Source organism: Nothoprocta perdicaria, unplaced genomic scaffold, assembly GCF_003342845.1.
Source record: "Nothoprocta perdicaria isolate Ctin4 unplaced genomic scaffold, notPer1 scaffold_318, whole genome shotgun sequence".
Classification (NCBI taxonomy): domain Eukaryota; kingdom Metazoa; phylum Chordata; class Aves; order Tinamiformes; family Tinamidae; genus Nothoprocta; species Nothoprocta perdicaria.
In genome coordinates, this window is record NW_020455553.1 from 364938 (window position 1) to 380229 (window position 15292).

The 15292-nt window shown below is 59.1% G+C and overlaps 1 protein-coding gene across 1 annotated transcript in view; it reads left to right on the plus strand.

The window, feature by feature from the left end:
• The first annotated feature begins 1030 nt into the window (after positions 1-1030).
• Positions 1031-15292, plus strand: part of CACNA1E (calcium voltage-gated channel subunit alpha1 E) — an 85749-nt gene continuing 71487 nt past the window's right edge. The window contains 4 exon segments of the mRNA XM_026042910.1: positions 1031-1296; positions 8078-8183; positions 8407-8546; positions 14779-14882. Coding sequence (XP_025898695.1) covers positions 1031-1296; positions 8078-8183; positions 8407-8546; positions 14779-14882 — 616 coding nt within the window.

A 15292-nucleotide genomic window follows, 5' to 3' on the forward strand; every position in this document is an offset into this window, starting at 1 on the left:
GTTTCAGAGGTGCTGGGAGAGTCCGCAGCTGCAGAGCTCTTGGTGCCAGGCTGGGCTTGGAGGGAACCCCCCGTGCCCTTCTTGGCCCCATGCTGCTCTTGGAAGCGCCCATGGGTTGTCCTGCTGCTGCTCTTGGAAGCCCGCATGGGTTGTCCTGCTGCAAGGAGCCTTCTCCTCCGCGCTCCTCGCGCTGCTGGGCTGAGGGCTTCTTGCGAGGTGCAGGAAGCCGGGAAGCTGCTGTGGCCCCACGGCACCTCAGGCACTTCCCAGGGCGCCCGACCAGAGCGTGCGGGGCCGGGTCGGCTCCCTGCCTCCCCACCTGCCTCCACCACTCACCTGGGCACCCGGGCTGCTGTGAGAGCCCCCAGGACTCTCGGGGGCTCCCGCGTCGCCTTTGTTCCCCGCAGACCCTCCCCTCGCCCCTGCCTCTGCTCGCAGCGCTCGGCGCTGGCGGGAGCGCGCGTGCCCGTGCGCGCCTGCTGCAGCCGCCTTCTCCAGAGCCGCGGCTCCGCGAGCTGCAGAGCCGCCGCCTCTAGTTGGGCTCCTGCGGGAAGCGGCCGCTGCCCCGCGCGCCGCCGGAGATGGAGGCGGCAGGAGCAAGTTGGCCGCTCGGCCCCAACTAGGCTGGACGGCGCCGCAACCTGTTCCCCTGGGCTCTGGCGGGTGCTGTCCCAAACGGCCCCTTCCTTGGGCAAGGGGCAGCTGGAAGCGCTCAGACGTCGGCCCTTTCGCTGCCGCGCTCGGGGGGGTTAAAGGAGGCTGGTTGGGGCGTGCGGGCAGAGCGCTGGGAAGGATGGGGCTGGTTTTAACCCCTTGCTGCACGGCAGAAGGCGCTTAGGGAGCGAGGCGGCGCGGCCTCTGCTCGCTCCCGGTGCCCGCCGTGCTGGAGCCGCCTCTCCCGCGCGCCCCGCCTGGCTCTCCCGGAGGGATGGAGCAGAGCCGGAGCTGAGCAGCCCCCAGAGCGGCGGCGGGGGCTGCGCCCGTAGCCCCCGTGCTGCTGCTTGGGCTCACCTGTGTGCTTTCTTCCAGGATGGCTCGCTTCGGGGAGGCCGTGGCCGGCAGGCTGGGCTCCGCGGATGGAGGCGCCGAGCAGAACCGGAGCCGGCCAGGAGCTCCCGCGCCCGCGGGAGGCACCCCGGGAGCCTTCAAGCAAACCAAAGCGCAGCGAGCCCGGACCATGGCTCTGTACAACCCCATCCCCGTCCGGCAGAACTGCTTCACTGTCAACAGATCGCTATTCCTCTTTGGGGAAGAGAACATAGTCAGAAAATACGCCAAGAAGCTCATCGACTGGCCATATCCTTTCTGCAGCCTTGCTCCCGGATTTGTCTCGCTGCCTTTCCCAGCCACGCGCGTGCGGCTCTAGCTGGCAGGTAAGCGCTGCCTTCCGCTCTGCTCCCAGCGCGCGAGAGGGGTGCCTGGGTGTACAGTCCCCTCCAAGGCTGCTCTGCACCTGCCCTGCTCCCTCGAGGCTCCTTCTGCTCCTTCCTTCCCTGCTCGGTGTGTGGCGGGGAGCTGAGCCCACCTGGGGCTCCCGAGCTTCTCCTGGAGCTTGGATTTGGAAGCCCCCCCGGTGGCCTGGGAAGGAGGGAGGTGCCGAGCCCGGCTTGGTCCCACACCCTCCCCGTGTCCGGGTGGCCTTTCTGCTCGTCCCACTGGAGTTTCCCTTGCTGTCCTCCCCTGATTGCAGAGCCCCCATCCTGGTGGATAGGGAGCCCCTGAGAGCCTGCTGGTGGCTGCACTTGCCTCTGGCACCCTTCCTGCCCTGTGATGGAGGGGACAACCTTGAAAATCCACCTTTCCTCTATACACGTAACTTAAGGAACTGCATTTTATCCTGCAGAGTTGCCAAGGGGGGAACCCCACCTAGGGCTGGAAGAGACCTCGGTCCCCCCACCCAATCCTCCCTCCTCCTCAACCCTCTCCCCAAACACCCGCTTCTTTCTCCGACCCTGCGGGCGCCTCGGGCAGCAGAACTCCCCCGGAGCTTGTCCCCTGCAAAGAGACACCTGCCTGGAAACTCGAGTGTGGCCGCGCGCTGCTTCCAGGGCCCTTTGCAATCCCTCTTCTGCAGTGGTGATTGCATGCGGCGCTCGCGGCTGCTTTCCCTCCCTGCAACTTGTTGGTTCACTTGTTGGCTCCTGCGCTGGGTGCAGGGGAGCTTGTCCCCTTGCAAAGCAGGAATGTGCTGGCCTGATGTGACGGACTCCTTGGAGAAACCCTCCAGCAATGTGCGGGACCACGGGCTGGATCATCTGGGGTGTGAAGCACCCCTGGGAAAGTCCCTGAGACGCTGCTGGAGCCCCCAGTAGCGCACTGGGGTGCAGCCTCTGCTAAGCAGGAGCCAGGGGAGTGCAGAGGACCCCCGGGGAGCCCCCCGTGTGCCTGGAGGGGGACGGACCAGTTTGGGGGGAAGCTGGTTTACCCAGCTGCTCCTGGCATGCTCCAACCTTCTCCTTGTGCGGCCGCGCGCGGCGACGTGGGCAGCGCGGTTCGCAGCACTGCAGGGCACTCGCAGGACCAGCGTGTCTCGTTTTCCAGAATATGCCAAATTATTCATGCGCTTTTTCAGTGCGGTGTGGGTGGGCCCTTGCTGTTCAGCTCTTATTTAAGACAATAACGGGCTGGGGTGTCGCTGGTGGCCCAGCTTTGCCAGTGTGGGCCGGGGTCCCGTGCTGGTGTCGTGCTGCATGATATATCATCTAAAACAGCCTCTGTCTCCTAGAAACTAGCGCCTCGCTGCCACGCTGCAAAAAACAAAATCCCCCAACGTTATTCGTTCCTGGAATTTGTAACGTATGAGAGAAAATCGGCTCGTTCTTCCCCAAAGAGATGGCATATTCCTGTGCAGATGTTATACCTGGGAAAGGGAGCAGGTCTCCGTGTCAGTTCCCATGTGCGGGCGTCTTCTCCTTCCAAGAAACTCGTGCGCCTTGGAGCTTTTGTGCAGCTCATCTGCACAGCAGCCTTTCACCTTGAGCTCTCAAGGCCTCACCTAGGGATGGGGCTTTTTGGTGGTGAGTCTGCACCAGGTGGGTGAAGTGTTGGAAGGAGGAACTGAAAGGCCTTTAGAAGCTGCTGGCTTCTGCTGGGCAAAGGCCGAGTCACCTATGCTGTGTGAAGCTGGGCAGGTGTTGTGGTGCAGGAGGCCTCAGCACAGCCTCATCAAGATGTGTGAAGCACCAGGTCCCTTGCTCTGTTGCTTCAAAGCCTGATGGGCTCCAAGTGGTGTAACTTTGGGTGTCACTAGAGCCATAGCAAGCCCTCCGAAGGAGAGAGCATGCTCGTTGCAGGCTGTCATTGGTAGAGTTGGCCAAGCAAGTTGTTCTCTTCCTTGTAATTGTAGCCTGGCACAAGCCGTGAGCCCCTCTTGGAAGGGCCAGGGAATTTTGCGAGCTGCCTGGAGCAGAGCCCGCAGTGCGAAGCCTCACATCGTTTCTGGGCGCTGCTGAGAGTGGTTTGTGGAGGTGAGTTTTGGATCTTGGCCACAGTCAACAGGAGGCAACGGCCTTGGAAGGGAAGTCTGCGGATGCTGGTGCTGCTGGTTGGAGCGGGCATGACACCAAGGGCAGCTAACAGAGCGGGGATGGAGCTAGGGAGGAGTGGAGGCTCTTCTTCATCCAGCTCCAGTTGACTAGGTAATAGGACTAAAAATAACTGGTGATTCAGGCCTGTGTATCTGCTGGGTAAATGTATAATTATAACGAGCAGCCTCTGCAGTTTGGCTTCCCGGTGTAAATAGGGATGATGCATGTAGGGGAAGGAGGAGAAATACGAGAAGATGGGATTGGGATTCATCTTCTCGTAGAGATCCAGTCTTTGCAGAAGACTCTCCTTCTCACTCCCTCTTCTGAACAAAGCCTTGTTCCCGCCTGCTCTTCCTGCCTGATCTCAGGGATCAGCGGCTCATGGCCAGGTCTCCAGCCCTGATTTCATTTGTTTGACTGCCTGGAAAGCTCCAATTCGGTTAGTGCATGGGATGGACTGCAACTCATCTAGATCTGCTTAGTTCTTCATCTGCTTAATCGTATTTGACCTGGATAAGATCCCTGTTCTACCCCAGGAGGGCCAGATGACCTTGTGCACTCCTGGCTCTGTCCCCAAGGACAGCCTTCTGCTGTAGGCACCCATGGGACACCCATAGCTGTTCCCTCATTTGGAAGGCTCTTCTCCTGGGCGAGGGTTTTGTCCCATCTCAGCCACTCCAAGAGCAGTTGCAAGCTGGCTCGGCTGAGAGTTGCAGTGCTGTCCGCAAAGCACCGCGCACGCGGGAGCATCCGCAGCGGCTCCTGCACCCGCTCAGGCCATGCAGGCAAGGCCGAAGGTCCCGCAAAGCCGAAGGGTGTTGCAGCCTCACGCCTGTTCCTCTGCGCTCGCCCTTGCCCCCTTGCTGGCTTTCAGTTGCTCTTAGCGCAGTGCGAGGGCGGCTGGGGGCGAGTGGGGACCCCAGCTCGAGTGGGGACTCAGGAGGGCTCAGAGGGTGGCCGGGCTGCGGGTGGCGGCCGCCCCGCGCTCCTCGCCAGGGCTGAGGTCGCGTTGCCACCAGCAGCCCCCAGCTCGGGCTGCTCTTTCTGCAGTGACCTCCAGCACCCGGAGTTTTTCTTAGCGGGGTAACCGGTTGTGGCTGCGTCACGGCAGCACCCGCCCCGGTCCCGAGGGAAGGGTGACATCCCGGGAGCCACGCGCGCCCGGGCCCCTCATCCACGCCGCGTGCCGGCTCTGTGGGTGCGAGAGGCTCGCCCCGTGGTGAGTCACCCCCTGTGCATGTCCGATGGCAGCCACTGCTGGGGTTGGTGGCAGCGATGTGGGGGACAGCCCCTCCATCGTTCCGTGCCCGGGCCAGCCTCTCCGTCCCCTTTGCTTCTGCCTGGGTTTCTGCAGGTCTCGTTGCCCATGGGAAGCGCGGCCCCGTGTCGCCGTGCCCTCCTTGTGCCGCCCAAGGAGGTCTCGCCTCACCCTTTCCCTCCTCGGAGGCTGCTTTCCGTGCCCTTCATTCATCAGGTTTTAAAATGTTTTTTCGTTTTCCTGGGGAGGGGCGAGTAGGTGTAATGGCAGGTCCATCTCTTTGACAGGCGGAGCGGGAGAGGCTGCCTGTCAGATGGTGAATTTAAACAGAGGCAGCTGTTGCCATGGCAACATCAAGTTGCATCCCGTCGCTGCGGCAACCAAAGTTAAAAAAACTGATGTTAAGGCAGGAGAATCACATGATGCAGTTCTTTTTTGTTTAAAAAAAAAATTAAAATAAGGGATGTGAGGAGAGAGGTCTGGTTTCCAGCGTTTAGCGCAGGGTTGGGTGTGGGGAAGCAGGCTGGTTTGGGGCGTGCCGAGGGACGTGGTCTTGGGCAGCGCACGGACAGGGCTGGGCTCGGCGAGCGCTGCAGGCAGGTGGGGTTGGGGCCTCAAAGATGGAGGCACCGGGTCATAGAGTCATTGTAGGACCTTCCAGAGAGAGCCCAGCCGTAAACCCATCCCCATCACACCTCCTAAACCGTGTCCCTAAGTGCCTCGTCTACACATTCCTTGAACACTGCCAGGAACGGTGACTCCAACGCTGCCCTGAGCAGCCTGTTCCAATGCTTGACCACTCTTTCTGTGTAGAATTTTTTCCTAATATCCAACCTGAACCTCCTCTGGTGCAACTTGAGACCATTTCCTCTTGTCTGTCCTCAGTTATTCTGCAGAAGGGATTGACCCTTGCCTCATTACAACCTCCTTTCAGAGAGTTATAGAGAGCAATAAGGTCTCCCGGGAGCCTCCTGTTCACACTAAACACCCCCAGCTCCTCCAGCTGCTCCTCATAAGGTCTGTGCTCCAGCCCCTTCTCCAGCTTTGTTGCCCTTCCTTGGACAACAAAACGTGGGAGCTGAGCTTCCCTCATGATCCGGGCAGCAGGGAACATCTCTTAGCGCAGCATCTCCCAGAGGAAAAGCAAGAAGCCAGGGCAAATGAAGACGTAAGGAGGCGTTGAGGCTTCAACCTGCCTGAGGCTGGTTTGGAGGACTGGGGGCGACGTGGGATCGGGAACCTTCCCCTCCTCAAGTGCTCGGAAGGAAACAAGGATCCTGCAGGTGCCTGGGATTAGCCGAGTTGCTAAGGAAACAAGTCAACTGTTCAGGGGAGAGAGCATTGGATAAAGGAGATAAATCAATAAGAAAACCTATTTTTATCGGCTCCCTAATGATCCTACACGAGAACCTAGACGGAGGAGGAGGAGAAGGCTGGAGAGAGACGGGCTTTCATTACCGGCCTTGGAGGGAGGCAAGTGCCACTCGGCTTTTTGGGTGGCTGGAGGTTCATGTAATTAGACACCTAATGAGAGAGGAAACGAAGTCATGGGGCATCTTCTGGTGGTCTCGAGAGAGGGCGAGTGTGCAGCTTCCCAGCGATAAGATTTCCCCCTGCATTTAGCTATTTTTGCCCAACTCTCCTCCCCCTTGAAGAGGGGTTTTCTTTGCACTTGACCTGTCAAAATCAGGACCTGGGAGAGCTGGAGTTATAGAGAAAACGGGTGCTTGTTTTCGTGGTGCTGCTGGCTTGGAGCTCTCGTGTTGCTTCAGACACAGAGTGATCCCGGCCCAGGTCCTTGGGAACCTTAGTGGCGTACGGAAGGTCACTTTTGACCGGGGTGACTTTATGGGTGAGCTGTTTGAGACAGGAAGCAAGGCTGGGGATGAGTCAGTTCTGAGACCCCTCCAGCCCGCTACCAGGCAGGACTGTCCCCTTAATGCCATGCACTTCCCGTCCGGGCACGTGGGCGACGGAGCTCGCGGCAGAGCTCGCTGCTCCGCCGGGCGCTTCAGCCCTCCTCCGAGGGGCCGTTTGCTGCCCTCATCGTCGCGCTGGAGCGCGCGGCCGTGGCCACGGGTGTTGTGGGCAGATCCGCCCGCGCCGGGCCCAGCCTCGGGTTTAGCCCCTGCGACCGACCGGTGCCCAGACCCGAATCCACAGCAGGGAGCTCTGCGGTGCCCCTCGCACTGCAGAGCCTCTTCCTTTCTGTTTGGTTCTAATTTATCAACCATTAATTTCCCTGAGTGGCCTTTTAAAGGCCTTGGCTCAGTCGTGCCTGGCTCTTCTCCCTACCGGGCTAAATAAATCCACGCTCCGTAGGCTTTGCTTTGGCATCACCTCCTGGCCTGCTCTCTGGAGACCTGCTCCTCTGCTCCTTTCTTGCCCTGATGGGCTCAGGGCCATGGGTCTTGATGCCTCTTGCTTTGGTCTGCAGCTTGGATGGCCGATGCCCAAAGGTGAAGTAGTAAGGGACAAAATCATCCCTTTTCCCAAGGGCAATGCCCCAGGCTTCAGCATTCAACGCCTCCAGCTTGAGCAGAGACCAGTTTGGAATGGTGAAAGCTTGGAGCACCCGGAGTTTCCTTACAGCTGAATCCATCTCTGGTGGGATCCCGTTGCCTCGCGAGGAGAATGAAGCTTGGGAAGGCTCCATTTCCCTCCCGTGGCTGTTGCTCATGCCAGTGGTGACAGTAAAGTATTAGTGATGTTCTGCCAGGGAAGGTGCTGCCTGTTGGTCACTCTCACCGTGTCTTTACAGAGGGTAATGGGATTTTCAGTGCAGAGGCTTGGTAGAGCAAGATGGGAACTCGGTGAGATGAATCTTGGAGTGCTTCGTTTTTGCTGCTCGGCACAGGCCATGTGAGAGCAGGGAGCTCTGCTCATATGCCTCTGTGTCTGCAAGGCATTGAAAGGCCCAAGGGAGCTGCCATTGGGGCCCTTTCCCCTTCCCTCTGTTCCTAGGGTGCTAATATCTGTTGTCCCTTGTCCTGGTGTTGCTCTGCTCTGGGAGAGGGTCTGTAGCGCTTGGGATGCCCCTAAGGGTCCTGTTGCTGCCAAGCCCTGTTGCTGTTAGGCTGCCTTAGGCCTAGCCTGGTCAGAGCTCAGGCAGGCTGTAGTGATGAAGGCCCTGGGCGTTTTGGTGCCCTCGGTTCTCTCTCGTCCCCAAGGGGCTCGAGGTTCTGCTCGCTGCCCCTGCGCGTGGCCAGTGGACGGGTGAGGCGAGGGGAAGGGGCACGCGGCAGAGCGGGATGTGCTCCACCTCCTGGCCCTTCCTTAACTCCCCCTCCACTCCCTTCGAGTACATGATCCTGGCGACCATCATCGCCAACTGCATCGTGCTGGCGCTCGAGCAACACCTTCCCGAGGACGACAAGACCCCCATGTCCCGGAGATTAGTAAGTACCCTTCTGTTTTCTCCCCTCTGCGTGTCCTGGTGCCAGGGAGCCCGGGGGTGAGCGCAGGATGAGCTGAGGGGGAGACTCCTTCCGAACGGGCTCATTTCTGTCAATCCCATGTAGGCTGGGGAAGGCTTTGTGGGGTTTTGCCACACAAGGTCAGGTGTGATTTCTCTGGCCCTCTTTCCCCCTGCTCACCATGTTGCTGTCTCCCTTTCGGCAGGAGAAGACCGAGCCGTACTTCATCGGGATCTTTTGCTTCGAGGCTGGGATTAAGATTGTCGCTCTTGGATTTGTTTTCCACAAGGGCTCGTACCTGCGCAACGGCTGGAACGTCATGGACTTCATCGTGGTCCTCAGTGGGTGAGTCTGGTGGCTCAGGGCACTGGGGAGCTGGACAGTTAGGCATGAGGCTGCTCCCTGTGGGAATGTGAGCTCTAGGAACTGGAGCAAGGCCCCATTTGGTGATTTTTGGGGATGTTTCTACTTCACAGTGAGGGGAGGGAGATGGTTCCCCTCCCTCGAGGGGCTGGCTTTGCTCCTGGTCGCAGCAGAGCAGGCAGCCGATGGTGGGGCACCTTTCCCCATCAGGCAAAGAGGGTTGGTCTAAAGACATCATGTCCAGCCTTCCTGATTTGCGGGCTGGTGTCCCTCACCTGTTGGAGACGGGAGAGATAGGTGAGGGAGACGAGAGATCTTGGCCTGGTGAGTAAGTTGATTTGAGGAAGATATTGGCCGAGTGGCACAGGGAGAGGGGGAAAGGTGCCTGCTGCCCCCGCCAGCTGCTTTGCTAGCCCTGTGCTAGGTGCTGGGGAATGAGGTCTTGGTGGAGACGTGGTCCCAGGTGATGCTCGCTCAGCAGCCCCGCACGTAACAGGGATACCTGAGGTGGCAGCACGCGAAGTTTCGCAGGTGCCTCATGCGTCTCCTGTCAGGGATGATGTGACCCAGATTTGAGCCCTGTCTAGGGTGTGATGAGGTGACATAGCAACAAACGAACGGGTGGATTTGCTGGGCTTGTGCTTGAAGGAATTGGCTGGAGCAGAAACAGCTCGGGATGACCCACCACGGGCTCTAGTATGGATGGGGGTGTTTGTAGCCACCAGGAGCTGTGGGGAGGCAATGCCTCAATTATAGCCGTTGGTTTTGTCTGCTGGTGGAAATGCCGTGTTGAGGGCAGCTGATTCGAGGCGTGCAAACAGACGGTGCTTGTCAGCCGTGCAGCTCTGAGCACTTCATAAGCTTTGCTGAACACAGACAAGCCAAGTGTGGGGCAGATGGGGAAACTGAGGCGCGCAAGGAAGGAGACTGCTGTTCTGCTGAGCAGGAATCACAGCTTGCTACACGGTCCTGTGCCCTGGTCTGAATCCTTCCCCTGCGTGTTGTCACTGTGTGGGAGGTGGTGCCCGTCACGTGCTGCGCAGAGCAAGGTTGGTGCTGAGCCTGGATGTGGTGACCGTTTCTTCTCAGTGGTGGCGAGGCACAGATTGGGCTTCTGCTCGGGAGAATTTGGGAATGTGCCTTGCTCTGCTGCGGGCTTCCTGGCCGCGCTGTGGAGCGGCACCTCCTCTGCCCACGCACGTGGGCGGAATGGTAGTGGAGGCCCTGCCTTCACCTGGGGAGCTGCTGGCTCCTCTGCATCCGCTGGCTCCTCTGCTGGCCATTGCCAGGCTGGAGGATTAGCCCTGATGCAGCGTCCAGGGTGTGGAGAAATGCTGCCTGCCAGGTCTGGGCACGGGCATCCCCTGGGGCCGGAGCTGGTGGGATGAACCGCGCTGGAGGGGGACGCTCTCTGCAGAGCCCTCCCGGCCCCAACGGAGTCGGAGCTGCTGCTGAGTCAGCGCTCGGCAATTCCTCACCGGCGAGCGCTCCGACAGCTCCTCCCGGTGCGGCTCCGCTCCGGGCCCGCTGCCAGGGTAGCAATTGTCCGTGAAGGGCTGTGAGCGCCGCGAGCCGGCGGCGTGGGGCACCCCCGTCCCGGCCGTGGCCACATCCCTGGCTGTGCGGGGGTCAGCTCCGCTGCTGTCTCCTTCCTCCCTTCTGGCTTCGGCAGGACTGGGGCCTTTCCAAGAGGCGCCGGGCTCGTCGCCGGCTCCCACGCGGCGTTCCCGGGAGCGGGGCAGGCCAGCGCGAGGGGCTCCGTGCTCTGGCATGATCCTGTCGTGTGATGGATGGATGGAGGAGGCAGCCCGGGTGTTTCTGTGGGTCCTGGGCAGGGCAACTTGGGGCTCAGCTGGAGCAGCTCACGGCTCCTTGTGCTGCCCGGCCCCGTGTCCAACTCATTTTTGCTGTGTAGAAGCTTGGGGAAGAGCTCTGCAGCCTAATGGGTGCATCTCCCTCCTAGGAAACTCCGGCGCGTGTCCGAGCCTCTAGCGATGGGCCGATTTGTTCGGTGAGAGTCACTGGCTGCTGAATTGCTCGCAGACAGCCCGTGGACAGCATTTGCACTTTGCAGCTTGCGCCGGGCGCCGCATAAGCCGGGCGTCGACGGCTGCGCACGCGCGGGCGCCCCGTGCGCGGACCGGGCTCGCGGCTCCGTTTGCAGGCGAGAACTTTGCTCTTGATTAATGTCTGGGCAGAAGGCTTTAAGCCTGGGAGAATTAATGGTGTTTGGGATCTCCCGAGGGCTTAGGTGGCTGCAAGACGCTGGCTGTGGTCGTGAGCGGCGGGGAGCTGCTCCGAGCCGGTGGAGACGGTCGCCGTGCTCGCCAGCCCCGAGCTGGTGTCTCCGTGAGCAGCAGCGCTTCCCGGACACGGTCTCCTCGGCATAAATCCCCGTGAGGAGGGGGTGCCAGTGTGAGCCTTTGCCTGGGATCCTGTGTGGGAAGGGATGACAACGACTTTGATTCAATCGGGGTTTGCTTATGTCGATAAACTCGGATTTTTACCTTGGTGGAAAGCGACGCCCACCTCAAACTCCCTCATGTTAAAGCTTCGGTTTGGCTGTACTAGCAGTTACACAGGTAAACCAGCTCTGTTTATAGCCCGTGGTTTCCAAATTGTTGTCGCTGCCTGAGAAAACAGCCTCTTCTCCCCAGCTAAAAATACTTTTCTTGGAAAATGTGAGTAAGATCCCTCGTTTTGAGGAAGAACGGTGATGGAGGAAAAGCCTCACAGAGGTGAAACTCCTGTGGAAATATCCAGGTGGGAGGGTGCTGCATGCTCTCGAATGCCTGCGTATGACAGCGCTGTGCTGGCTTTTTGCTGGGAATTACAGCAACAGTAAGGAATGGGAGAGATGGGCAGGGGGCTTTTGAAATCCCGCCCGGTGCCTGAGGTCGGGCTTTGTGTGCGCGTCCACCAGGTCCCTGGAGCAGCCTCTTCCTCCAGAGCTGACACTTGCATTTTCCAACATGGAAGCGAGCAGCGTTTTCCAAGCAGCTGGGGATGGTTCCAAGCTGCAAAGTGCTGAGCTGGCCTGGCCCTACCTCTTCCTTCCAGGGAAATGTGCAGCTCGGCGAGCACCTAAGCAAAGCACAGTCCTTAAAATCCATCTGGATTTAATGGAGCCCATCTCTGACATGATGCCTCCCACCTTCCCCTTGCCAATCCCAGCTCTTTCCTTCCAGGACAACCAGTCAAGTGCTAGGCCGTCCGTAGGGATGGATAATTGCTTCCCGAGCCCGGTGGGTGATTGCTGTGTGGCGTCCCCGGTGGCGGCACCGTGGCCGGAGGAGCTCGCGTGTGGGCACCGCAATTCACCTGTGTCACGGCCCCAAAACCTAGAAAACGCAAGGAAAAATAAGGAAGAAATAGAGAGAGATGGTGATGAGAGCTTTGAGGTTGCTCTGAAGTGTGCCGAGGGCAGGACGCAGAGCTGCCTCGTGTCCCTGGCCTCCGGCATCCCCCGGAGCAGGAATGTCCTGTGGACGGGGGGTCCCCCCCTTGGACCACAGGCCCCCGGCTGCCTCTTCCCTCCTGTACCAAGAGACTCCGTGAGCACTGGAGCTGGTGAAACAGAGACATCCGAGGCCGGCCACACTCCTGTGCTTGACCAGGCAAATACTGCCTGTTGCGAAGGCGTTTGCAGGGAGCAGGAGCCGTTTGCTGGCTGGGACGCGGGAAGGAAGGGGCATGCTCACCAGGTAACTTCCCTTGGGAGTTGTTTGACCGCTCCATTAATTATGAGTTTGTCGCCCTCCCGGAGTCAGGTGCAGTGAAGTCAGTGCAGGCCTTGAGGGGCCTTTCCACTTAATTATAAATATTAACACGCTTGTCGTGCAGCCGGCGCCCTCCTTGCCCCAGATCTGAGCCGAGCTGCGGCCGTCCGGGCCCCTCTCTGCGCTGCCTCTGGCTCGCTGGGATGTGCATCCCAAAAAGCAAAGGGCCGAGGACCCCCAGGGACTGTCCAAATGGGACAGGGAGGGAGGTCGCTTAGTTTATTATGGGCACATCGCTCCCTAAGTCTCTCAAGGAGAGAGAAATCTAGAGGTGCAGATCCTGAGCGGAAGAGGAGCCCTTCCCTGGGATCTAGTCCCGAAAGTGGGTGCCATGGGAGCTCAGCGCTTACTCGAGACGCTGGAAATAAATAAAATAAAATAACCATCCCGGTTGCAAACACAGAGCATCGGTCCTTTTCCAAAGCATGTTTTTTACTGCCCATGCTTGCTCACTACTCAATTGTATGTTGCAGGATTGGGATATATTTCCCGTGCTGCCTCCCCTCTCGTTTGCATCCTTCCAATGGACCCTCTCTGCTCTCCTCCACCTGAGGTGTCTTCTGCCTTTCCCCTCAAGAAGTAGAACTAGCCACTTTGCCGGTGTGACCTATAAAAACGCCTTCACTCTTTTCTTTTTTCTTTCTTTTTCCTCCGGTACATATGATGAAAAGCATGAGATCATTGGGATTTTTATAGCCCGATCCGCCAGCTTTTTTAGATAACTTGGATAGTGAGATGTAATTTTAGTTTGGGTCCTTGCCTAAAAATAGAGAATAATTATTAGCCCATCAGACATGGATTTTGGAAGTGTTTGATAGGATTTAAATGGCTCTGTGGGTGCAGGGGTTGCTGTCCGGTGTCAGGCCCCGCATCCCAACTCTAAATGGTGCTTCACAAGGAGGAATAGGAAACCTTAATGTGTAGGAATAGCAGGAAGAGGAGATGCTCCTGATGAGCCACAGCCTCCTGTCCCGACAGGGTTAACGGCGGAGTTTACGTTTTAAATGCACTTTAGTCCTGATGCTCTTTTCCCGTCGCCTCAAACTGCTTATCGCCTTTCTGATTCTAATGCCCGTTTCCAATTCCACTTTGGTTTATTTGTTATAGTTGACTAAGCCTTTCAAAATGCCTCTCCCCCCCCGCCACGGCAAACATTTAATTTTAAGGGTAGAAAGCAGGGCTAGGAAGCGCTCCAGGGAGGCTCTTTCCCGTGTGACTTTGGAACCAGGTCTTTCCCTGAGCAATTTGACTTGCAGGAAGCGAAGAGCGCAGCGTTAAACAAATGAGGTCCTGCCCGGGAGAGCAGAACTGGGTCGCCCTGCGCAATATGGGTCACGCCGCACGGAGAAGTCGCAGTTATGGGGCTCACACGCAGCGAAGCGCTGAGGTCCGGGGCGCGGGGGACGCTTTGGGCGCTCAACTCGCTGCTGGGAGTGTCACGATGGACGTGATCTTGCCCACGCTCATCCGAGGGCCGCTCGGATGAGCGTGGCTCCCGCCGAAGGAAGGGTGGAGGAGCGCGTGCCCCACGCAAGCAGCCTGCCATGGGGACACGGGGCAGCACCAGCCCTTCCCGGCAGGTTTCCTTTGCCACGTCCCGTCTTTTCGTCCCGCGCCGGCTCCTTTCCCCCAGTGCCCTTTCCCAAGCAGCGCTGTCAGCCGGGGGAGGCAGAACGAGGGGGATCGCGAGCACGAGTTGCGAGAAGCCGCTTTGCTGACGGGAGAGGGTTTCTGCTGCCGGGGTATCCTAGGAAACCGGCCTCGTGCTTCTGGAGGGGCACGTTGGGACCTGCTGCACCTCCGGGAGAGGAGAGAAATGAGCGCTAATTGCGCCGCTCGCCTGAGAGCTGCTCTGGCCTGTAATTAGGTGAATTAGTGGAACAATGACCCAATTTCCTTCGGGCTTTGGCTTGCTGCAGACAGCCCTAAGGTTGCCGCTGCTTCCCCCTGTCCTGCTCTCCATCTCCTCTTCCTCCTGCTGCTCCCTGCAGCCACCGGCTCTGCCAAGGTGCAGGCGAGCTGAGCCATGGAGGAGGAGGAGCAGGATCCCACTCCCCCATCCGTGCTGCACCGCTCTGCCCGGCGTCGGAGCAACATCCAGCATCCCCTCGGACACCCTCTGGTACCTCCCCTGCAGCATCCGAAGGCTGCACTGGCTCCTCTCTTCCCCCAATTTGTTTTCCAGTGGTTGGCTTAAAAATCTCTGTGTTTTAAGAGAAAACCTCTGGAGTCCTCCTTTTGCCTGCTGGCTGTCTTCCAAGGTCATCAAGCTTTCATTACTATATGTTTTTTAATGTGTATGAGGCTCGCGGCTTATTCCCCGAGCTCCCCGATGAGGGGCTCCAAGGAAACTCCGGGTGGTGCAGCTCCCAAGTTGTGGAGCGGGGCCCCGCGTTGCCCTCCGGTGACTCTGCTCTCTCCGTGTCCGCCTGCAGCATCCTCGCCACTGCCGGGACGCACTTCAACACGCACGTGGACCTGCGGACCCTGCGCGCTGTGCGCGTGCTCCGGCCTCTGAAGCTCGTCTCGGGCATTCCCAGTAAGTTGGATGCTCCTCATCCTCCTGCCGGGCGGTTCCTGTCTCCTTCCGACCTCCTTCAGGTTTAGCTTAGTCCTTGTGCCACCTTGGGCATGGAATGAGAATCATGGCAGCGAGGGAGAATAAACCTCCCCGACTGCAAACGGATCGGGGCAGATCTTGCACGGGATCCTCCGAGCAGTCCCTTGGGCAAATAAAGGCGAGAGGTTTCCGCACGGTGTGGGAACGCGTGGTGTCCCCGGGTGGCACTGCCGGCCAGCCCGAGGCTCAGCACGCCCCGCTCGCGCGACGGGGAGCTGCCGAGCGGCAGGACCCGCGCGCTGGTTCCGCTCCCCGGCCAGAAGGCAGTGGGTGGATCCTTTAAGGACTGAGGTTTATTCAGGGGAGATCTAGTTTTGTGCAAGTTTTCA